The sequence below is a fragment of the Argentina anserina genome, chromosome 2 (assembly GCF_933775445.1).
Source record: "Argentina anserina chromosome 2, drPotAnse1.1, whole genome shotgun sequence".
NCBI classification, from domain to species: domain Eukaryota; kingdom Viridiplantae; phylum Streptophyta; class Magnoliopsida; order Rosales; family Rosaceae; genus Argentina; species Argentina anserina.
In genome coordinates, this window is record NC_065873.1 from 19,963,639 (window position 1) to 19,988,736 (window position 25,098).

The 25,098-nt window shown below is 37.6% G+C and overlaps 3 protein-coding genes across 7 annotated transcripts; 1 reads left to right on the top strand and 2 right to left on the bottom strand.

The window, feature by feature from the left end:
• The first annotated feature begins 1,293 nt into the window (after positions 1–1,293).
• On the top strand, positions 1,294–8,371 carry LOC126784133 (probable inactive protein kinase At3g63330). The gene is given in 17 exon segments (XM_050509620.1): positions 1,294–1,435; positions 2,524–2,616; positions 2,619–2,703; positions 3,870–3,967; positions 4,019–4,089; positions 4,736–4,814; positions 4,893–5,016; positions 5,018–5,237; positions 5,804–5,865; positions 6,197–6,277; positions 6,881–6,955; positions 7,042–7,125; positions 7,251–7,382; positions 7,464–7,533; positions 7,957–8,039; positions 8,133–8,187; positions 8,303–8,371. Coding segments are annotated over 17 exon segments (1,623 nt in total).
• Positions 8,372–8,890: 519 nt separating this feature from the next.
• On the bottom strand, positions 8,891–12,963 carry LOC126783255 (ETO1-like protein 1). 5 transcript variants are annotated; one of them, XM_050508690.1, is made up of 6 exons: positions 12,799–12,963; positions 12,307–12,562; positions 10,465–12,180; positions 9,837–10,128; positions 9,267–9,576; positions 8,891–9,159 (listed from the first exon to the last, which is right to left on the bottom strand). In XM_050508690.1, the coding sequence occupies exons 2-6, from the start codon at positions 12,450–12,452 to the stop codon at positions 8,939–8,941; spliced, it is 2,685 nt and encodes an 894-aa protein (XP_050364647.1). In that variant the 5' UTR covers positions 12,453–12,562; positions 12,799–12,963; the 3' UTR covers positions 8,891–8,938. The 5 variants fall into 5 exon arrangements, with proteins under 5 accessions (XP_050364647.1, XP_050364648.1, XP_050364649.1 ...); XM_050508691.1 differs by having other exon boundaries at positions 12,795–12,963; XM_050508692.1 differs by having other exon boundaries at positions 12,814–12,957.
• Positions 12,964–19,047: 6,084 nt separating this feature from the next.
• LOC126784134 (uncharacterized) lies at positions 19,048–22,809 on the bottom strand. The gene is made up of 9 exons (XM_050509621.1): positions 22,277–22,809; positions 22,018–22,167; positions 21,747–21,905; positions 21,589–21,648; positions 21,400–21,498; positions 21,052–21,249; positions 20,558–20,916; positions 19,635–20,231; positions 19,048–19,276 (listed from the first exon to the last, which is right to left on the bottom strand). Exons 1-9 carry the CDS (start codon positions 22,800–22,802, stop codon positions 19,271–19,273), a joined length of 2,154 nt encoding a protein of 717 aa, XP_050365578.1. The 5' UTR covers positions 22,803–22,809; the 3' UTR covers positions 19,048–19,270.
• Between the last annotated feature and the right edge of the window lie 2,289 nt (positions 22,810–25,098).

Genomic DNA, 25,098 nt, shown 5'->3' on the forward strand with positions numbered 1-25,098 from the left:
CATTTAAAAAAGAAGAAGGAATCATGACCACCGGATCGGAATTGATGGTTAAGATTAAAACATGAGGCAGGAACTCTTATGAGAAGAGGATCCGAATCCATTTCCATATCATTAGTAATATAATTAATTAGTTATACCATATGACTAACGCGTGGTGTTACAAGTATATTGAATAAATAAGAGAGTGTATTCGGTGCTCCACCGGTGTGTCATCACCGGTACAAATTAACGCTCTATTCGACATGTGACTTTTAAATTTTTATATTAAATTAACACTTGATTTTAATTTTCCATTTTTATCCGTGCTTGGTGGCCCGTCATCTGGGTTTAGGGTGGCCGGCCCTCTATGCCTCCGTCTCCTCGTCGCAATTTTGGGCTGCTCTCCATGTTTGCAGCACTAGAGGTGATGGCGCCCGCCACTGCGGTGACTTGATTTCAATTGTGGTTCTCTTGGCCTTCTTTGGGAAGCCCAAGAGGGCTTTGGTGGTCGAAGGAAAGAAGATTATTAGAGAGATTGTGGGGATAGTGGTCAAGATTTTATTGAAGGAGGGTGATTTGGTGCTGCTGTTTGCATTTTTGACCTCATTGATTGAATTTTCTGGGTTTTTTTTTGGTGGGTGAGGCGTGTGGGGAGAGGGAGAGAGGGGGGGGGGGGGGGGGGGAAGGAACCTAATACAAATAATTAATTTTTAATTTTTTTTAGATGTCAGGTGTTACATGTTTATTAGTCCGTATGCATACACCGTTATATCGAAAAGTGCATTGAATCCGTTTCCTTAGAATATGGTCAAGTTTCAGAGGTTAATGGTAAGTCCCTTAATAAATTGTTTATTAATATATTCTTTCTACCTGCAATTATGTGGTTATCAACCAGAGGCATTGACGTTATATTTTCTATAGAGTATAGAGTGAATTTGATGCATTTCCAACGCTAATGGTTATAACAGGCCTTGAACCATATATGCGTTCTTCACTCCAAAAATTATGTTGCATAATATGATCTGTGGTCGCTGTGAAAGAAGTCATGTGACCACTGAGAAAGTCATAGTGACATATATTGTATCGTGGTTATATGTAATCACATAAAAGTTGTTTGCAAGTGATTGGAATAATAATTCATTGATTCATAGTGTTGCAACTTAATTATCTGATATTTACTGAAGTCATTGAGTTGAATGTCTAACTTAAAAGTTATTGTTAGTATTTGAGATTTCAAGTATTTTCTCTTTCAATCATTATGGTACGATTGAGGAATAAATTGACTGATTTTCATTCTCTAGGTTGAAGGAAAACATGGCTGTGTTGGCTGTTTTTATTTATCTGAGAACCTTCATGAACAAGCGGAGTATGTGCGCGCTGCAAACAGTAGACGACCATGAAAATTATGTGTATGACCTGCCCCAGGCTCTTCCAGAGCCTCTTGACCAACACTTTGGTGAGTGCGGGTTTCAAACGTAGAATTTTGCTCCACATTGGTGAGGCACTTCTTTATTGAGCCTTAACATGCAACATTCTTGTATCTACCTGGACAGAAAAGGTGTGGAGTCCAACCTGTTTATAAATAACTCACTCCTCTCATTGCTGTGGATAGGGTAAAACATGAATAAGTACTCAAATACATAATTAGTGAGTCTAGGCATACATTCCTTATATATAAGATTAAGAATGCAATGTGAGTTTGTATAGAATTGTATCTGGTTTCTGCTAGGCTGCATGAAATCTGATGCGGGTACGTGGAAGTGAAACGTTTGGAAACGCGAAAGCGTTTTTTTTCTTTCAAAAATTAAGAAAACGGGTGCGGTTTGGAAGCGTCGAAATAATATATATATATTATATACTATTTTTATATTTTATTTTTAATTATTTTATCTAGTATTAAAATAACTGGATAACTATTAATAACTTATTTTCTAAACTATGATTATCTTTGATTATAACATTATTAAAGCTTCATTTCAAATTTCAAACAAAAGAATGTACAACATAGTGTGAAGGTGTTAGGCACGTGCAAGTTAAAGAGACATCACTAGATGAATTTGATAAAAAAAAAGTTCGTCTTCTCTCTGTCTCTCTCTCTCATTTGGATTTTTTTTCATATCTCTTCACAACTCTCTGTCTTTTCTCTCTGTCTCTCTCTCATCTAGATTTTATTGATATCTCTCCCCAGCTCTCCCCATTCTTTCTGACACATATCAGATCAATTGATGTTATTCATCTTTAATCGCTTAACGAAATTGAAAGAAGATGAGACGACAAGAAGAGTCTCAAGACATTTATTGATAAAATAGAGGTAGGGAAGGAATCACGCTTCCAATTTGGAAGTCAACGCTTTTGCCGCGTTTCCAATTCGGAAGCCAACGTTTTCGCCGCGGTCTCAAACCCACCTTTTCCGGAATCGCGCTACCGTCGCGCTTCCCCGCACTTCCGAGCGTTTCCGCTTCCGAAGCAGGAATCGGTCATCCAACTAAATTTCCGTGCTATGTAGCTATTTAGACCAACTTCTAAACGTTTGTTCAATTTTAGGCGGACCTCTAAGTTTCTACCATAACCAGAACTTTTGCATGTACCTTGGGATTAGTGCGGACAATGCTAGAGAAAAATGCATTAATGGCTTTGCCAGTTCCTGTCTTTGCTTGAATCAATTCCTTTTGATGATGCTGGTTCAAATAATGGATCTTTTGAGAATTCAGTCGCTGATGAGAGGTACATATCTCACTCGATTGTCTTTGTGTGGCAAATGTAGTCAAATTGGTGCATATTGCTGATACATAATATAACTAATCAAGCAGATATTTCAAATTGGACTAAAGTAGACCTCTAATGACTGACAGAACACCTATTATATATATATATAATATATATAGGAGAATTTTTAAGGTGCGGACGTCCGTACTGTACCGATTCGGCGTTTTTGGCGACGGTAGGCTGCAACGGCGGGGCGGACCACGACAACCCCACTCCCCACCTCCCGGCGGTACTGTCTGTGTCGGTCGAAGTTCCATCGGCAACCAATGACGGTTGGAATGGCGAAATCGCCCGAATTTGCCCAGAAACTTGATTTTTGTAGATTCTGCCGTAGTGGGTCGCCGATTGAGTTCCGGTCGGCACAGACGAGATCGCCGGGAAGTGGGTAGTGCGGCTGTACTGGTCCACTGCCGTCGCCGGAATCGGGACGTCCGCACCTGAAGGGCTATATATATATATAGTGCGGCTGTACTGGTCCACTACGCCATTGCAGCCTGCCGTCGCCGGAATCGGGACGTCCGCACCTGAAGGGCTATATATATATATATATATATATATATATATATACAGTCTCTATCCAGAGTGAAGCTTCACTCTGAAATTTCAGAGTGAAGTTCCAATTTTGGCACACTTTTCGGTCAAATTTTTTCAGCATAAGCGATTCAATATTTAGGTATGCTATTCAAGATCATCTATACAAAATTTCATCTAATTCGGACATCATTAAAGTATTGAAATTAGATTAAATCAATGAATGAATTAAAACTATTCAACGTGAACCGTTCGTGTAAATCTCAATTTTAAAAGCGCAAATCATTATCAAATTGGATGAAACTTTATAGAGATGATCTTGAATAGCATACCTAAAAATTGAATCGCTTATGCTGAAAAAATTTGACCGAAAAGTGTGCCAAAATTGGAACTTCACTCTGAAATTTCAGAGTGAAGCTTCACTCTGGATAGGGACTATATATATATATAACCTTGTCATCAATTTTCTCACATGGTCACCCTTTGGTTGACTATGGCACTGTATTGTCCCATTTATGCTTATGTTATCTTATCCATGTCAGATGTGTATTTGAAATAGTAGAAATATAAGTAACATTGACCTTCCTGGCCAGGTATGTACTAAAGAAGAGGTTTGGTCGTGGATCTTATGGTGAAGTATGGTTGGCTTTTAGTTGGAACTGTGATCAAGGCTGAAACGCTACAGACCCAAGTAGGATAGCTAAAGTATCTCATTTGTTGTTTTTTTTTTCTATTGCTTAAGATAATATCTCTATTGCTTAATTTCATGTAGGCCTTCATAATGAAAATCTGTTCATCTTGAAACGCATTATGGTAATTTCTTTTATCAATTTAAATTTGAGAGGTCCTTCAGTGCATTCTGATCTTGTTAATGCATCCATAAATTACTATCTACATAGAAACTTCAAGCTTGACTTCAGATGATTTCATATTTTAGTCAGACTGGGCTCTTGGGGAGGGAAATTGAAATTCTGACATCCTTAAAATTGTTATCTGTAGAAAAATGTTACGCCAAAGCCTAAATAATATATTTTTTTGGAGAAAAAAGCCTAAATGATCAATTGATATACTGCTAATGGATATTTCAGTAATTGACTTTTCTTGAGAACCTATTGCTTTACTAGTTTTTCTTTCTCACAGTTGATCTACATGTTCCCCAATTAACACCATTCTTTAAATCTTCAATGTAACAAAATTTAGTTAACCTTTCTATCACTTATGTTTTTAAACTAGGACATTATGAGTTCACTAGATATTGCTTCCAGACTTGCAATTTTCTTCTTGAAATTCCATAGTTTGTACTGTTTTACTTCGTCTTTTGACTTGAAATAATCATTTTGCTAAATTCCATATATATATATATATCAATTGTTTTATTTAATAGGTTTCGGACATATATAATTCTAATATTGGAATGTCAGTAAAAGTTATACTGGTGACTCGATATTATTTGTAACAGGTGGAGAAAGGAGCCGCTGTTTATTTAAGTGGTTTACGTGAAAAGTATTTTGGAGAGGTTTTTCTCAATGCATCTAATTGTCTTGGAGGTTCACTGTCGACTGCTACATCAAATACTGTTTTGAATGTATCATGGTTCAATTTCTATGGCCTAGTAGAAAGAAATGATTCAATGGCAGATGAATTAGGAAATAGCTGGACTACTGAAAGCATGTCTGGAAGCAAATTTAGACTACACACTGATTTCTATGAAGAAGGTCTGAACCATATTGCTAGATATGTAGTCTTTCGAGTCTCGAGCAAATGAAATATGGCTGGTATTTCGTTATGAGGGCATGTCTTTATCAAAGCTTATGTATACTGTTGAAGAAGACACAAATCCTGGTGAAGGGAGGGATGAAAAAGTGAAGCATGCGCAGATCTTGCGTCCATCAAAATGGTGGCATTGGTTAAAGACAACAAATGAAGGACAGGAGCAAATGTGCAGTCTTATATGGCAGCTGGTATGCTTTGATTTCCCTGAAACTGTTTCAGTAGGTAGATTATTGATATACGTTTTGCATCTTGTATAGACAGTTGCCTGGATTGGGGGCATGGCATATCATGAACTTATAATGGTTTGACATGTATAAGATGGATGGAAATTCTTTGTTGCATGCTAGTTTTGTGTATGGAGGGGTTGGCATTCTTTTTCCAGGTCAAAAGCTCATTGTTAATACCATTGAGCAATTGCTGGTAAGAACAAGCAAATGAAAGTAATGCTTAGATAATTCCCTCGTCATTCAGAGATGAATCTACTTCTATTTAGTTTACTAATCAAATACGGCTATATGCTGAGAGAAATTAGCATGAGAGAAATTAGCACTCACTTGTTGTTCCCTTACTCCCTCGCCTAAATTGGTGATTTGATTACCCAATTTTGCTTGTAATTACTCTTGTTTTCAATTTTATTTAACTGCTGGCATTAGCTGTTGTTGTAATTTCAAAGTCTTGGTTGCACCAAATTCTGTCATTCTTATGGTTTTATGATGTGACCAATGCACTCATGACCTGAGTTCATTTTACTCAGTTGATGGCGTTGAAATCGTGCCACGATCGCAATGTTACCCACAGAGATATTAAACCTGGTGAGTGCATCAGTGATCAGTACAGTAATTATAAATAACATCACTGGTTATGTACAATTACATATATAAAGCAAGTTACAAATAATATTTATCAGTACTAACGAAGGTCCTATTTTTTCGGAACCAGTAGTCTGGTTTTCTTTCACTTTCTTCTGCTGGTTGTAATAACATATCAGATATACTAGTGAAGCATGCTTTCAGGACATATTGATAATTTGATACTACTTGCATAGTTGCATAATCAACTGTGAATGTTTTTTTTTTAATTATAGAAAGACGGGTATCTATAACTATCTAATGCATTGAAAACTTATGTTTTCTACTTTTCTATGTGGCATGGTTCTATGCTATGAAGAGCAAGACACCGGGAGATGTATGAAAGGAATTCCACATGGCAAAAATTATACCACCAAAATGTGAGTCTATCTTACATGTTTAGTATTTATATCTGTAATTTTTTTACTGTATATTGGTTCACATTTTGGTGTTATGACCTGCATTTTGCTTTACAAGGGTCATCATTTGATAAGATTTTATTTTGATATTGGTAACATATGATCCGAGTTGTAGCACAGCTACATTGCGTTCTAAGATATCTTATATGGAATACTTTTTTTCATTAATAATCTTCGTATTTCCCCCTGCTATGACGATCCTGGTATAATTATTTTTAATAGATGATATTTGGTCTTAAGCGATCATCTTATATGTTGGACTTTACATAATTGTGTTCAAACTCATTAAAGTGCATTGTGCATAACATATGTAGCATGAAAGTTAAAGATAAGTTGCCTCTGTAAGGTTCTTTAGTATTGTATATATGTATCCTACTGTAACTTGTTCTCCGAGTTTCCACTGAATCAATTGATTAAACAAGCTACTTCAATATTGTAGTCAGGCCAACGGTATTAATGCATTTAAACTTACCTTGTCTGCCATTCATTTGTCATAATAAGAGTATTACTTGCCCTATGATTTTCATATGATTTGGTTATTGATGTCTTTGCGAAATCATTTAGGCGCATTATTGACGTTGGTAGTGCAATGGACCCGTTTAATTTGAAGCATTTGTATGGTTCCACAGGACCATCCAGGTATATCTTCTATTGTAGCTGCAATTGGTAGAATGTAAATAACTGTCTTGAATTTACATTCTATATTGATTATGGTGTTTCCCCAGAGCTGAACAGACGAATGAATATACTCCTCCTGAAGCATTACTTCATGCTAATTGGTATCAGAGGCCAACAAACACAACTTTGAAGTATGTTTATATATACTATTAACTCAGCTCTCGATCCACATTTGTGAAAAACTGTTTTTATGACAATGCTTTTAAACTTAGCTCTTCATCCACGTAAGTTTATATATAATTACTTTTCTCGACAGGTATGATATGTGGAATGTCGGTGTTGTGATCTTAGGATCACCAAATGTTTTTGAGATCTCTGGTTACACACGTGCTCTTTTAGATCAGCATCTTGAAGGAGGGAATGAGGGCTTAAAGGAGCTAGCATACAAGTGAGTATCGTTATCAAGAATTCCGTAACAATGGTTTCTGAGTATAATGCTTAACTTGTAGATGTACCTTTTTGGTGACAGACTGAGATCACTGATGGAGCTGTGTATACTAATACCTGGTAGTTTCTTACAGCATCACCACACAGACCGAGTAAGTTTGCCTTATTTCATTATTGTGAGTATAATATTTCTAAAAATCAATGCTTTAGGGGATAAGTTTTGCACAGGCGTGAAGGTAAACATCTTTTTCAGGTCTGCAAACAAGTTTGGAAAACCACTTTTTAAATGAAAATTTCTTACAAACATAGAATATATAGAGAACCTATAAAAAGATGATGGTTAATATATTAGAATTATACAGAGTTGCATATAATAGGGATCTGTCTTTTTTGTTTCCATAACCATTATATGGGATCTGGGCGAGAAGTTTGATCTTTTCCTAAACCAAATAAAACTGGCAATATTTTGGAGAAAAGTTATACCTAGTGTTGAGCTTTCACTTCTTTTTGAGTCTTTCTCTCACTTCTGGTTGATACCTATATAATGGATTTCACTTTTGAACTTTTGAGATTAGGCTGGAGCATCACCAGCTTCCTGGAAATGCTCAAAAGAATTTTTCTCCAAGCAAATAAAGAGTAAGGATCCTCTTAAGTTGGGGTTAGTAAATCATTATATTAGTTGTTTTATCTTACAGTGTCTCATCTAAATTCCATGTTCATTAACTTCTAAGTCCATGTAAATGTACTGTAGATTTCCAAATGCTTGGGCTTTGCGGCTGGTGCGCCAGCTTTTACTCTGGGAGCCTGTGAGTGCCTGTTAACATTTATTTTTTGTCCCTAAAAATTTAGACACTACGTAAGAATCTCATATGGCACTAATTATTTTAGAAAGTTTAATACGATTGAAAATTTTCATTATAGGAAGAAAGATCGAGTGTGGATGATGCTTTGCGGCATCCATATTTCCAGCATCCTTCTCCCACAGATTGAGTTAATGGGAAGTAGTATTACCAATTTTAGAGGTACAGTCTTTAAGACTGATCCTAGATTTCTCTATAGGATTTCCAGTTTTTATAACCACACAATGTTTTACTTATTTGCGTTACTGGATATGAAGGTTTTTTGGTTCGAAGCTTTCCTTGGTGGGACGTAGAATCTGGAGGTGCCCGGATTTTTCAGCTTCATAATTTTTTGGGACGTAGAATCTGCGGGCGCCCGGAGTTTTCAGCTTTATCATCTTTAGGATCTTTTACCGTACATACCTAGGACTTGTGAAGCTAACCTCACTGAAAGTGTAAATGTGTGACTGGTTCTCGAATTGCATAATAAAAGTAATCATTAGTCTGAAACGAATTTACGTTCCTTACATTGAGAAAACAATGCTACATCTTCTGAACATGGGTAACTTACCGATTGAATAAATTATATAGCCAATAGCATAGATTACAAAACTTTGACCTGTAAAAAGAGGTGTTTACACGTATACTTGTCTGATAGTATACACGGTGGTGATACAATTTTGAACTAGTTTCATCTAATGATTTTCAAGTTCTCTGTTCATGGCTCATGGCTGTTTACACGGCTGTGAAGCTCCAGCATCTCTTGATGGTTTGGGTCAACAGAGAGAGCAGCTCGACAGTCTCGCAGCGCACCCATGACATCCCCAATGTGTTCATGGAATGCAGCCCTCAAATGCAGAAGGTGAAGGTCAGCTTTGAACGCAATGGCCTTTGATAGTTCTGCAATTGCCTCTTTTTCTTTGTGACTATCCATCAACACTGAGGCATCAACAACAACAACAAAATAAAGGCTCAATTTCAGTACCATTTGAAGGAAAAGAATTAGAAAAACTTATGGATAGTTGACAAAAGAATGAAGACCAAACCTGCAGCTCTGTATCTGTAAGGGTACACCCGAAGTGGATCTAATCGGGTGACCATCTCCAGATCTGTCTTTGTTAGTTCACGATCACAGTATTCAGATCTTTTCTCATAGGCAGATGCATTATTCCGGGCTTTCTCAATCAATCTGGTCATTTCTTCATAGGCACCGGCCCTGTCGTTTTTGAGAAAATGAACCCTAGCAAGGCCCTGGTGAGCTCGGGTGTGCCTTATCTTAAGAGCATTAATGTAGCAATCAGCTGCCAAATCCAACTTCCCACAGTCCACATAAACACTTCCGAGGTTGTTTAGAGCCTGGCAAACGAAAAGTGAAGGATATAGGTCAGAATATGGTAAGAAGCCTAAAAAGAAGAACAGCTCTTTTAAAATCTTTGACAAAGTGACAATTCCTTCAGTTTTAGCAATCAATAATTGGATTTGCACGAAAAATATTTATAATTACCAGCAGCTCACACAAGTTAGTACTCTAGCAAATGTAGTATGAAATTTTGCTGAACTTCAGTCACTACATGTATAAGCAAAACAATCAGAGTTCCAGGGCTGCAAGACCATACCTGGCCTTTCCGCAACCTATCTGAGGGGCATTTCAAGGCATCTTCTAGGAGAGAAATGACAGTTGAGGAACAGGACGGATCTTCGCTAGAGTCAGCCAGTGCATATGCTTTCAAGAAAAAGGCCTCAAAAGATCTTTTGATTTTGATAGATTCCTCTGCTTTACGGAGCCCTTCCTCACAGTGACCTGTGTCATATAAGATCCATCCCTCATACACTAATTTTTCATGTTCGCTGGATGCATGTTGACGAGCTAATTGTAAACTCCGCATTGCAGCTTCAGGACAGTTCAACCTGATCAAGTAGAGGCATGAGGTTTCTACTGATATTATCATCTACATAAATGCTACTTATATCACAAAGAAAGCAGGATTTCAAAATTAGGGAAAAATAATTTATAATTTGGAAGTAATTTTGGTTTATGCACACATTTGGATTCTCAAATTGAGCATGGAACAGCTGGCAGGACTTTGGATCCAGAAAGAACAAGACGAATCTAAAATATCAGGAAGTCTTTTTATTTCTCCATTGACACACATTTGGGATTCTCCAATATATATTGTTTAAGAAAGCACACAAATTTTACAGAATAAATAACAGAAAAAAATGACCCAGAGGTTCAAAACATACCTGAGGAGAAGCAAAGACTGTCTGAAATAGAGTACACCTTTTGCCACATCAGATTCAAGCATCTGGTAAATAACAGAGAGGGACCCAATATCATCAACTGAAGACCACCGATCATACAATTGCAACCAACAATCTGCTGTTGTCCAATTTTCAATATGCTCACGGACAAGTGTACGAAGTTGGGATGCTGCAACCTTTCCCTCCAACATCCTATAATCTGGGCAGAGAGTTAGAATTGCTTGAACGTCGCAGATGGCTGATTTATAATCCTCAAGAGCAAGGTAGAAACAAAAACGGAGCTCTAAGCAATCCAATGCAAGTTTGAATCCAAGAACCCGATTAATTTCTACAAGTGCAGCTTCAGAGTTGTTTTTTCTCATTAGTGTAGCTGCACGATACATGTAAGGATACGTAAGAGTTGGGTCCAATTCAGTTGCTTTCTCAAGGTCTTCCCATTTCTTGTTATCTTCACAGTATAATGACCTCTCCTGGTACATCCATCCAAGAGGAATAACAGAGTTGATCACAGAGCTCAGCTTTTCGTAGGACCAAACTTTGTGGCCTTTGATATGATCCAGTCTAGCTAAACCCGCAACTGAATAAATATGGCCTGCAGTTAAAGCTTCCTCAAAGAGACGCTTTGCTTCAACGTACTCTTTTCTCAAGAGCCTCAAACATCCCAACTGATGCGATGCCAGCAGTCTTTGCCTATCATTCTCAGAAAATTCTACCAACCGTTCCAGAAAACAAGCGGTTATATCTGACTCAGGATCCAGGTTCATAGCAACTTCACTCAATAAACAGTACAGTGAAAATGAGCCTGGTCCAACCATGATTGATCTCTGCTCTCTATCAGCATGCTTGAACAGCTCCACCACCCGCTTGTCATTCAAACAATTAGGAAGATCATCCAAGAAAACTTGTAAACATGATGCAGCAAGGACACGACAGTTCTCTTCAAGTGCAAACTCCATGAGTTCCACTGCATCATCTCTGGAAGATACCAAGGAAGCAAGTTTCCTATCACAAGCATCTTTGAGCTTTTCGCAACAGAATTTATTAGCAAAAGCTAAAATTTCCAACAAAAGATGTGGAGGGACTTCTCGCAAATTGCCTGTTTTACTGAACTCGTTGATTTCATTCATACCGGATGCTGAGATATTGTTTTTTGACAAATCTATGTCCTCGCTAAGTGATTCCGAGAAGCACCCATTAAGCATGGCATCAAATGGAGCCGAAAGGCTGGATATTTTCTGCCTATCGCAAACTATTTTCTCATCCTCAATTCTAAAACTGACTTGTCTTGTCATCTTGTTCCCACCCATTGAAATAGTCTCATTGGCACTAGGCTCACTTCCATCAACAGGAAGCTGAGCTAAAACATCTACCGGCCCAAACTCTTGTGCACATTTTCCACAAGAGGAAAGCAAGTCGGAAATATGTTCTTCCCCTTGCTTCTCATACTTCAACCAAGCTGCAAATACAAGCTTCTCATGAACACTGTTGGCTTTCTGCCAAGCTGCACGGAGGCTTCTCCGCATCAGCTTGACTTCTCCAAGGCCTCTAAAGACCTGGAACTGTAATAAATAAAGATTTGACTTCTCCTGTGGAGGACACAACTCAAGTTCTTCATGAATTTGAGCCAAAACCTCCACATAATCAACCGGCTTATAGAATGGGAGTATAGGCGGCTCAGGCACCTTTATAAGAGATTCTCTACAACAAGTCCAACACCCCCAAAAAAACCCCCCCAACAGAAAACGAAAATCAATATGCTGAATTGGGCAACACAAACATTGATTCACACTAAAAAAGCAACTCAAAAAAGACAAAACAACTTACATAGAAGAAGATGAAGGAAACGAGGAGGAGTTTGAGTTTGATGAAAGCTTGGAAAGCTTCCCTCTTTCGACTTGGAGCCAAGACTGGGGATTGAGAGCATTGAGCTGCGACTCTTTACAAGACTCGGAGGGAAAGAAGGTCCTCATAGGGCATAAGACCCTAAGCAATTCCCAGATCTCCAAAACGGCCAGATGGGTTTATCTCCTCCAGGTCTCAAATCACCCAGAAAAGCTCCAAGTGATCCAAAACCACTCAGCTGATAAATCATTCACAAAAATTCAGAAAAAAAAATCACAAACACAGCCAAAACATCATCAATGTCCCAGAAACAGAAATATCACAAGTCCCTAAGATCTCTACCAGAAACAAGGACTCACATTAGAGCCCACAGAACCCAATCCCCTCATAAAATGCCAAATCACCATAACCAAACAAAATGACTGAATGAGAGAGAAACATAGAAACAGGGAGATAAGAGAGATAAATACCCACTTCACTTTAACGCACCAATTTGCAGGAGGACCCGTTACAAGCTCAGAGAGAGAGAGAGAGAGAGAGAGAGAGAGAGAGGGACCAAAACTGAAGCGGAATCCGAACGAAAAATGCTCACTTTAACTTCGCCCCTGTTTGCAAAAACATAAAGTTTCACTCTTTGTTCCCACTTTTGCTCTTCAAAAACTAAATCTTGGTGCTAAAAATGAGAAATTTACGACTGAAGTTGGACTTTTTATGAGGAAAACGACACCACTTGGGTTTTGGAGAGGGGGAGCCTCAAAATCTAAAAAACAATATATTGATTTGGCTGGATTGTCTGCTTTACATTACAACAAAATAATTCAGCATCACTAATTGTTACAATGGGGTCCTTTGGAATTTATTTTATTCAATTAAATCGCACTGAAAACAAATTAAGAATGTGGATCATAGTTTTAGGCCAGTCTGTCTAATTTGGAGAATAATGCAAGGAAATTATCAAATGGGTTCCCAAATGTGGAATCATATATATATATAGTTGACAAAACGCATAATCAAATGCAGTTCAATATTTTTTCTTACCTTAAATTTTGCACTTCCCTGTTTCAATGAGGTTAAACTAGTTCTGGTAATGAGGTAAAACTAGTTAAGGTTAAAAGTGAGAACTTAGAAGACATGCGTTACAAACAAAGACCATCTCTTTCCCGGTGAAACGATCCACCCTGCACATGCCTGACACTGTTCCAGCAAATGCCGATGTTTTCGCATTTGAATTCTAGGAAAACGAAACATGATGGAATGACCACAGAGGAGGCCCTGACAGAGTGACAGATGAGTCCTTTACAATCGTCGTCGTCGATCGTCGTCCGTTTGTTGTGGGACAAGGAGAATGAGATTGGGAGTCGGAGACTAGACCTGGAAAAGACCTCGGACCTTTACTTCTATACGTCGCTTTAAACATGAGCGTGACCCAAGTTTGAATTCATATGCTTGGCACTTTTAAATTTCAAAACGTTGCAGTAGTTCAGCAGCTGTAGATAAAACAATTAAACAAATGATACTACTTGTATATCAATTTGACGGGAAGAAGTACTGAAATTTAACGTAAATGTGCCTAAATCGTAGAGTTGTTGAAAGGTGAGGATGATTTGCATGTTTTAATTTAGATAGCCAATCCCATTTTTGATTTGAAATGACCAAGAGATCAGTAACTCTATTACATCAGTAAGATGGCATGGGTCCCGAAAGGTCTGTGGTTTGGTCTGCTAGCTTCTTAGACCTTGGCTTAGCAACAAGTTGGTGGCGTACAAAACTTGCTGTGAGAATTGGAAAAAGATGTACAACTATAATTAACGAGTAAGATCCTAAAACTTATAAGATGTACAAATGATCTATAACTCAATTCCGTAAATACGCTGATACTCTTCTAACCCCATAACACCTATTAGTCTTAAATTAATTATATTCAATAAGCAATTAGTTCTAGTAAATTAGTAATGATCTAACTACTCAAATAATATGAGTTCTTGTTCATATACACTAATAATTACTAATTACCAGCACGTACACCAACGGGGGCTCTGTTTGTGGGCAAGAAGTGTTACTGTCACGACCCCAAAATTTTGAGTATGAAACTTAAATTTTGTAGTCATGAAAAACTCTAAAACAATCTCAATAAAATCGAAATAATTTTAAGGTCACAGCGGATCATTACTGAGTTCAATAAACAACTCAGTCCAATCGATTATTACAAACTAAATTTATAATTCGACATTATATCAAATGAAAATGTAAAAATCCTCACAAAATCCTCACATAAATCCACACAAATCCTCACCTCAAGATAGGATAAAAACAACTTCGAGTCCTTAGAGTGGTCCGTCGATTTCCGCTAATCCACACATGCGGAATTATCCCCTACACCATCGAATATGTGCACCGGGATTGTAAATACAAACCCGGTAAGCTTTGCAGCTCGTATGAGTAAAACAACAAATACAACTCGCATAAAAATATATACGAAATCCACAAAACATCAATTATAAATGCACTCATGACTCATTAGACGTCCCATTTGGTTGTCTAATAATGTGAAAATACATATGCTCATGAAAAGTTGGGCAACCCCTCTGTTTACCCAGATGCATTTATAATACAGGTACTCATGAGCGCTGGTATACCTCTGTTACCCCTCATATAATACGTCGCCGACATTGGATAACCATCTGTTACCCAATATCAAAAATATGGGTACTCATAAGCCGATAACCCATATGTTACCTCTTATGCAGTACCCCGGCAGACAGACTAGAGCTCTAACTGTATCGTAACTTTCCCCCGGCCAAAAGCTATGTTCCGACATGCCAACACGTCCGAAGACAGAAAAACATGTCCGAAGACATAAACACGTCCGAAGACAAAAACACGTCTGAAGACAACAACACGTCCGAAAACATAAACACGTCCGAAGACAAAAACGTTTTAACAACTCCATGTTAAAACCACATACAATAATCATCACAATATATTGTACAAATCGAATCAACATGCTCAATATATAAATCTCAACTCAATATGAACTTATTCACAACAGAATTTACGATAGTATATAATATAGCAAACCATATATATGTACCTATTTACCATTTATACACATATACAATCCATTATATCAAATACATATCATAGTTTATTCTTTAAACTTTAGCATATTCCCGAATCTCCGCAAGGGTAGATTCGTCATTGTGAGATTTTACTCACCTTATATTCCTGAGCGAAATTTTCACGATTCCAAATGTGAATCTTTTACTTGAAGTATCGATCACCTTGAAAAGATAAGAAGCGGATTTAGAATAGTTACGTAAAACCTTAAATGCCGAAACAGTAATAATATTTTACTGTTCAGTAATTTCTGATTTTTACAAAAATATTGTTCACGTATTACTGTACAAATACACATCAATTATGTATTCATGTATGTGTATATATTGTTTACGTATACATACTATTCAATCGTAAATATTGTCTCAATAAATAATAATTACGATTTACCATTTCGAATTCACTTTTACGTTTACTGTATGTAATATACATTTACTATTATTGTACGTAAAAGAAATTTATATTTACTGTACGTAAATTACTTTTTACATTCACCGTACATAAAAATAAATTCGTACAAAATTTTTGTTTTGAAAACACTATTCACGCGCCGCCGCACGTGGCGGTGCGTGGGGCCCACACGCCTCTCCTAATCTTGGCACGTAGCACGCCACCGCCGCCCCCAAACCCCTCAATTTCCTCCCCTCTTTCTTCCCACGGCCTCACGCCGCCTCTAGGCCACTACACGCCCCTACACGCGCCGCCCTAGGCGGCGGTATCTCCCCTCCTCCTCCTCCTCCTCCTCCTCCTCCTCCTCCTCCAATCCGCCATCAAATCGAACCCAAATCCACCAAAAATCACACAACAACATCACATCAATTCAAATCATACCTAGATCATACAGTGGAGCCTTCGGATCGTCGTCGAAGATGCTTGAGAAATCGGCGATGTCGATTTGAGCAGAGGCGAGGGCGCGCGGGGATCGAGGTTCAAACCTTGTCGTGGATGGCTCCAGAGGTGAGGAGAGGTGGAGGCGAGCTTGCCTCGAGCACGGCATTGGCGGAGGAACGCACGAGCCTCGGGTCGTCACGTAGGCTTCACGGGGCGAGGGGGACCGCATCGAGTTTGGGGATTGGAGAGTGGGACCGTGCGATGCCAATGGGCGGGGCGGTGTGAGCCACGGCGGGCTGGTCGGCGAGATCGCCAGTGAAGATTTTTGAGGGAGAGAGTGGAGGAAGAGAGAGAAGAGAGAGAGGCGGGGGTGAGGGTTTCCGAAAATGGAAACCCTAGCTCCAATAATTTCCTTTTTATACTCGTTTCCAAAATCGGAAACTACTTCCATCGTTAATAACTTCCATCCAATTAGGACGCATGACGTGTCTACGAACTCGTATTGACGAGCTCTACAACTTTCGTGAAGGAAGTTTTCACAAACGAGCGACGGAGTAAAAGTCGATTCTCACGTCGCGGAAATGTAACATTTTTCTAATTCACATTTCCGATATCGTTTCCGTTTTCGATTTCCGACGTCGCAAGTGAAACAAACACGTTTAATGAATTTCAAAAACTTATAAATTTTAAACAATCCAAAAAATATAATTTCGAAAACTCGGGTCATTACTGTCACAGTTGGAAAGGGCCAAGGGGAGTCGATTCCTTGTGCGGAGGGAAATTGTGAACGGAACAATGTTTTGGTGACTGATCACTCGCAAGTCTCAAGTGTATATAATAGCTAGAGAAATAATTAGACACCTTCCATGCAATCCTACAGTACGTAGGAGTTCGATTAGCAGCAGGATTCACAGTGTCGTGTGTGGTGAGAGTTTACTCAATTAAATTTGATTTCCTTTGTTTCATGAGAAAATTAGAATTAAACCCAATAATGAGACACCTCTTTAAATCTAAGCCTACATCCATTTTTTCTTTCATTATACACCCAAAATCGTTTATTATTATTAATTTTCATTTTTGTATAAGTCTAATCTACCATTCTAACATATAAAAAGTTATACTAAATAATTTTCCAAATCTTAGGTTTTAAAATCAATTTTGAATGTGAAACTCATCAATTGTATCCATAATTATTTAATTGTATTTAATTCATACTGTTAACATCAATGTGTATATATATTCATCACAAAATTTGCAACTTCTTGTTCTTTTTCTATCAATTTCATTTTGCAAAATTTTACACCAATTCTTATTTTCAAGCAATAAGAGATAGTCATATGAAGATTATATGAGAAATTCATATGAAGGTATATAAAGTACTAAACAGTCTTGATTTAGTAAGTGTTTCTTTTCGTGAGGTACATATTGTTCTTGTTGAATTATCTTTTTTTCCTTCTTATTAGGTATATTGTCACATTAATCCATTGTAAGAGGTATTAAACAATATTTTGGACAAGAATCATAGGTATATATATACACTATAACATCTAATAAAGAGACATATTAAACTTCATTTATATATTGTCTTCCTCAATAAAAGGTAGATTTCTATAGATGAGACATATATCTATGAACTAGGAATTCTACGTGAACATTCTAAATAGATATGATTCTCATTCTTATGTTGTAATTAAAGAGATACCTACTAACTAGGTTAAACACTTAAAGTCCTACATACCTTCAATGTATGAATGAAACTTAAAAAATCAGAAAAAAGACTATGATATAACAAAGTTCTCCAAGTTAATAATCTAACAATTTTCAAGTTTCACGAATAGAAATCTTAAATCATCAAATTGTAAGTTTTACATTCATTATTTTAAGGTCTTTTGAATATAATCTATTGATAATAATGATGAGTTAAAAGGAAATTTGCAAAGTCATATTTAATCTATAATTAAGGTAAAAAAAAATTAATACCAAAGTTGACTAATTATAATTAAATAGTGGTAATATGTAATTTTTTTAAAAATAAAAGACAATCTAGTATTTTATTTGACAATATTTGAATAAAAATTATAATTAAATAATATGTGGGTTTATTTTAAAAACATACACAAAAAATGGGTATGTAATGAAATACCCCCTGTTTCATCGTGTGCCATTTTTTATGATCATCATCATCAATTCATCATCGTCGTCGTCGTTATCATCATCCTCAGGAAATAGACTCGAAGCCAACACCATTTGTTTACATAATTGATAGCTGCGTTGAAAAAGTTGCTCCAATTATACAGTGTTTTTTAGCCTCTTCTGCCTTCTTCTTCTTAAAGTCTTATTCTTCTTTGCTGCTTCTTATGTCATCATGATGATTGATGTAAGTTGGATTGTTTTGCATGTTTCATATACTTTGTGGGCTTTGGGCTCTAATAATCTACACCGGAGTTTGAGACACCACTCACACAAGTGCATCAAAAATGCTAAACCCTTTTGTCTTTTTGTTTTTTTTTTCCCTAATTTTTATTGTTGATGAGTTAACCATGGCAAAAGAACAACCTCAACAGTCAAATTTATTAATTAAAAATATAAAAAATGGATAATCAACAATGGAGGATGACCTAGTTAAAACCTTTCGAAGAGACGAGTAAAACAAATAAGTCGATCAACATACTAAATTTGAACCGGAACACACAAAATATCAATCTCACGACACGAGTATCTTAAAAGAGAAGAAGGTACATAACCCATCATACCTACTCTTAAAGAGAAGCTCCATGAATCATGATTAGCTGGAGCATGCATGCGCTACCCTATTTCCTTCTCCAAACAAGTGTGAAGATATATAAAGGTCAATAAGCACTGTAACTAGCGAACTCGGAGTTGCAAGACACAAGTGAAGGAGCGCGATGTGGTAGAATGAGAGTAGATCCTTGTCTCTTTCGGTGGCTATATGTAATTCGATGACTGAGACTACTGTTCATCTTTTTAGTATTTATGGTCATTCCTACACACACAAAAAAAACTGCTCGTCAGGAAAAATGCACGCAATAATGATAATAATATTTCTATGCGTGGTGTTATATTTCGATGTTATATATTGATGTAACTCATGTAAGAGGAGAAGCAGTTCATTATTTTGCATGGTATGAGCTAGGGTATGATGGAGAGTAAAAGTCCACGAAAGTCGTATATATGGACTTCTCCTGTGGCATGGCCTAGCTACTAGTGTTATGTTTCTTAATTTTTATCGTACAGCGTATGGACAAAACCTAACTAAGACTAATTAACAACGGATCTACTGCTAGATTACTACGCACAGCCCTGCATGCATCAATGAGGTAGTTAAAAGAGGAGTCACATACCCTGTAACTCCGCTGCGGTACCTTCTTAAACGTCGCCCACACCAGATCAACGTACAACGGAAACTGCGCTATAGCAAAGAATGACACCGGCAAACACGATATTGCATACACCGGAAACGCCGCGTACTTGAGTTTATCTTTGAGCACGAAGAAGTGCCCGGCGCAAAACGATATCAGCATGGAACTGATGGACAAAAACAGCGTCGTCAGGCCGAACAGGAGCTTCCTCGGCAGGTCTTTCCCAAAATCCCTCTCCTGATACCTTGATGTCAGAATGGCCAGGAACATCACCATTGACGTGACGGAGAAGCAAAGGGCGACGAGGGAGGCAATGGCAAAGATGTCGAAAACCGTCTGGTTTTCGAGGGTGGGCCTGCCGCTTTCCTGATTGGTGCCACCGGGGACTGTAGAGGCCGTGGCGAAGGCGACAGTGGCGATGAGTGCGGCAACGACTGAGCAGGACTGTGAGGTGTTGGTCAGCCAACTTCCGCCCTCTTTGACGATATTGGTGTGGCTTTTGGTGAAGATGTCCCTTGCCGTTTGCCCCTTCTTGTTGGTTCTGACGAAGAAATGGTGTGGCATTGAGTTTTTCACGAACTGCACACCAAGAATCGGACGCAAGTACTCAATAATAAGTCCATCTCTTTTCACTGATGAATTCATCTTAAGTACAGTAATGAATCAGTAAGGAGTAGAAAAATTAGTTCGAAATAAAGTAGTTTCACCTTCATCAAATATCAATATTACTCTTCATCAAAGTAGTTTCACCTTTACTAGATTAGTAATTAATCGATATATTGGTAGCATTTTATTTGTATCATATTACAACTAATTTACTTCGAACAATAAGATATATATTGAAATTAAACGCGGTATATGAAGACTTTGTGAAAGATTTGTCTTGATTAATTCATGTTAATTACCTCATACCACTTGATTTCCCATTGCATTTGCAAGGCAGCACCAGGAATTAGCCAAGGCTTATATTCTCTCAGCTCTGCTGCAAGGTGTAATGCACTATTGCCATTTTCATCCACTTTGCAGAAAATGTATTCCTTCATTTTATTCTGTAGCAAGAGTTGGTACACATGAGGTTGCCTGTGCTCCACAGCCAACATAACTATATTCTTTTTCTGTGCGTTAAGGTCATGGATAGCCACCGGAAAATGTTTGAGGATCTTCTCCACCATTTCAGTCACACCATTCTTCGCAGCAATCAAAATGGGTGTTTCCTTCTTTTCAATCTCAGCCTTTTTCTCCATAGCTTCTGGTGGCAATGACCCTGTAGTACGTAGAGGCCTTATCTACATAGGATACAATATTATCGACTAACTGAGTGTGGACATAAGAAAAGTTTTTCATTTTAATTTGTTCCTTATGAACTATTTATTGATCGCTGAGAGACGCTAGAGGGTACCAATGTTTCCAAAAGTGATGCTGTCGCCACCGTCTGAAACTTTGTACGGCACTGTTTCATCGTCTATGTGGGTTTGCGGGTTCATACCACTGTATTCATATTCATACATCTTAGCACTTTCTAGTAGCTTGTCCATGATCTGAACAGCCCATTTTTGCTTTTGTTTCTTGATCCTAATCTTCTGTATCTCCGTAGATCCTTCAAATATCAAGGAAAAAGTGAGTGTGTGTGTGTGTGTGTATTCATGTGATTGAATTGTACAAACATATGTCCTCAATTTAGTGTATTGTACGCAATATTATGGACCATGATACACCAAGATATCATAGGATGGGAATGTTGCCATACCTAATCCAAGAACAATGAGCATTGCCTTTGATAAGAGCTTGACAAAATTAAAGCAGGTGTCGTAAGAATCTGAATTTCCTTCGGTAGCTACTTTATGAACTACAAAAGAGTAGAGCAGTACTTCAGTACAGAATATTCAATCTGTATACTTACATAAAATCAACCCATGCAGGTGTTGTAATTAAGGACCTCCAGTAGCTTCTTCACGGTTCTCTGGATCTGTGGATTTTTTCCGGCTTTTAGGGTAAACTACAAGAGAGTTGTACAGTTATTTGATTACAAAAAAGAATATATCGACCCATAAGTCATGTATAGGTGCTTGATGTTCAACTGGATTTGATTCATTCACATACCAAATGATAATAATTCAGCCATTTTCCCGTACACTAGCATACAGGTTTTGTAGTTGTCTGGGTAATTCGTAGCCTTTTCATCGTTAATTGTATTAGTTACCCGGTCATGGAAGTGTTTTTCTTCTTCCACGTTCAGCTCATCGACCAAAATACCTTTGAGATAACCAAACATGCAGAAGAGTTATAACCAGTTAGGAGTTATAACCAGTTAGTTTACATGGAATCGTTTGATCGATCACGTACTCTACAATCAATTTGTACTTACAGTGATAAATGATTGCGGTCCAAGGTCTAAGGTGACAACCACTCATGAAGGCAGAAGGCTTACTCGCCAGAAGATGGAGAGGGGAAAACCCATCTTGATTGATAGATTGAACTAGATCTTCATACAGGGCTATTATATGAAATGCCAAATCTGTGATCCACAATTCATCAGTATGTTAATTCATGTAATCGAAGTACATAATATAGCTTATAATATAAATTAAAGGGATCTAAGTAAGTGCTTCATTGCTTCTGATTACCAAAGTAGTCTCCAGCAATTGCACAATGCAATATAGTCTCTCCATCATCCCTCCTACAGTAACTGTAGTTTGGAGGAGACTCGTCAGGAGTACATATGTAGTGGAGACACAAGAAGGCATCTTTTTTGCCATGGAGAGCAGCCAAGAAGAGAGGGGTCTCTTTATCTTTGTTGAGAATACTAACCAAAGAAGGACGACCTTTGGTAATGTACTGGCACATTCTCACATTCCCCTGTGCTGCAGCAAAATGGAGAGGTGTATTCCCTCGCTCGTTTTGGAGTTTCAGCTTCTCTTCGGAAACCAGTTTTACCAGTTCTGCAACATGGTCATGTTGGCCTTCTAACACCGCTATGTGCAATGCCGTGTCACCTGACTTGGTGATCTTTGCCCCGTGAGCAATCTCATTGTTCGTATACGCCTCGACAACATCTTTCCATTCGCTTTTCATGGCTTTATCGAACAAGTATTTCTTAATGAGAGCATCGTCTTTGCTGCCGATCTTGGTAGTATTTGTGGCAGAAGACATTTTTTCCTTATCGAACTAGCTAAAAGTGGACAGTTGCAACTAATACTGACGTTTGTGCCTCATATTTATCAACACAAAAAGGAAGAATAGTAATTTAGTGTGCTCTGAAGGGGCCAGCCTATAAGACTTGCATCCCAAGTAAGCTTTGTATTCCCATTGCCATGCAATTCACGCTTGAATCTCATCGGCCAAAAGAATCAACGTGTGACATTTCTAATGAAAGACAATCACTATAAATGTGATTAATTACCAATATTTCCTGCATGTGAGAACCGCGAAGAGCATACTGCATGTGATTCATGACTCCATGACGGGACCAGCTGCTAGCTGCAGCCAGCGAAGAAAGCAAAGGATGGCAAACTTTGGCTGGTTTTTATATATCTCTATAGTCTATCCTCTACAGTACACTTCTTTAGAAAACTCCTCTTTATTCTTTGGGCAATCCTTTACACTTCCTTACTCTTACGAGCGCAACACACTCGTTTCCATATACCTTTTACTTTTACCTTTATACCAGCTTGTTCTTGACACATCGGCTAGGTACAATATTGATCACTTAAAAATGAAACCTGAGATTCAACTTATAAAATTGACAAAACAAACTGCAGCACTTAATTTTCAGATTGTTCCATCCTAAAAAAAGAAGGGATAGAAAAGAAAACATACAACGTGATGTTATAACTGGACACTGCTGTCAGTGATCAAAAGCTAGCAATCAAGCTGAAGGGCGAATTGTCTCTTTAATCAGTTAACCTTTTGCTTTACCTGGTTAATTATCTCTACCCTTTACACTTCTCTATCCACTTATTGATGGGGCGAGAGGTTGCCATGAAGAATCTTAAGACAAGCTAGGCGTACGTACATCGGTCAGTAAGATCATTTTAAATTAACCTCACTAAAAAAAATTAGAATTTAAAACTGTCAAGTTCTCAACTTCCCATTGTGTTAAACTAAATTTTGGAAGAATTTGTTTTCTGGGGTAAATAAATTTGTCTTTACCCAGTAGCGGATTCTGGATAGTCACATCGGGGATGCTTGAAGTTCTAATTTCTAAATTTCTAAATCGAAGAAGAAATAAATAGTGAGAATTTGGACAGTGCTTAAAAACCATGAAGTAATTTTTTTCGAACGCTTCGTTTTGGCTGAAGTTTTGATATTACATGATCTTAGTCTAATAACCTATAATCATTGAAAAACAAAACTTATATTAGACAACTACTAACAATGTGACATTACATCTAGCTACCAAAATTGATAAGTGCACATATATAACCAAACAATTCGATAAAATAGTAGAACACAAAAGTCACAAAACAATTCGGGAATCTATAATTATATTCAATCAATTCATACATCAAGAAATACTTAATTATGTTAAATGAATGAATAAAGCAGCTTGAACCGATAAAGTGGATAAACAAAAACCTGCTTCTTCTTTGTTCTATTCCTTGACTATTCCAAAAAATAGCAATTAGAATTCAACTCAATCCAAACTCAAAAATCAGAGTAACCAAAATAATTAAACTGTAACGACCCCAAAATTTCGAGCTTAAAAACTCAAAATTCTAAAGTCGTTAAACACCAAATAATCTCAAATAAATCGAAATCATTAAAGTGTAACAGCGGATCTATTATGAGTTCTCAATACAACTCAGACAACCAAATTATTACAACCCAAATTTATAATCCATACATAAAATGGAAATGTAATAATCCTCGCAAATCACTCACAAATCTCACAAATAAAATTACACAAATTCTCACACACAAATCCACGCTGAAACCTCACCACAAGTAGGATATGACGACGTCGAGCCTCTGTAGTCGTCACTCAACCTCCACTAATCAGCATCTGCGGAATTATCCCCTACACCATCGAATTGGTGCACCGGGATTGTAAACACAAACCCGGTAAGCTTATAGCTCGTATGAGTAAAATCAAAATATAATTCGCATATCAAAATATACGAAAGATCACAAACAACAAATATAAATGCCCTCATGAGTCAATGGTCAGCCCATCTGGTTGACCCAAAGAAATATGAAATAAAACACTAATGAGGAAATTAAGTAACGCTTCTGGTTACCCAATGCATTTATAATACGGGTACCAAGAACGCTGGTACACATCTGTTACCCCTCTCGTAATACACCGTTGATATTGGATAGCCACCCGCTACCCAACATCCAAAATAAACTGAGTACCCATGAGCAGATAACCACCCGTTACCTCACATGCAGTACTAAGGCAGACAGACTAGAGCTCTAACTGTATCGTAACTTTCGCCCGGCCAAA

Excerpts from the sequence above, each read along its gene's own strand:
- LOC126784134 (XM_050509621.1), bottom strand. The coding sequence starts at position 22,802 with ATGTCTTCTGCCACAAATACTACCAAGATCGGCAGCAAAGACGATGCT. Across the intron at positions 21,649-21,746 it reads ATTATTATCATTTGGTATGT|TTTACCCTAAAAGCCGGAAA; the intron begins GAATGAATCAAA and ends ACTCTCTTGTAG. Across the intron at positions 21,499-21,588 it reads CCGTGAAGAAGCTACTGGAG|TTCATAAAGTAGCTACCGAA; the intron begins GTCCTTAATTAC and ends ACTCTTTTGTAG.
- LOC126783255 (XM_050508690.1), bottom strand. The coding sequence starts at position 12,452 with ATGAGGACCTTCTTTCCCTCCGAGTCTTGTAAAGAGTCGCAGCTCAAT. Across the intron at positions 10,129-10,464 it reads CAGTCTTTGCTTCTCCTCAG|GTTGAACTGTCCTGAAGCTG; the intron begins GTATGTTTTGAA and ends CTACTTGATCAG. Across the intron at positions 9,160-9,266 it reads TTACAGATACAGAGCTGCAG|TGTTGATGGATAGTCACAAA; the intron begins GTTTGGTCTTCA and ends TTGATGCCTCAG.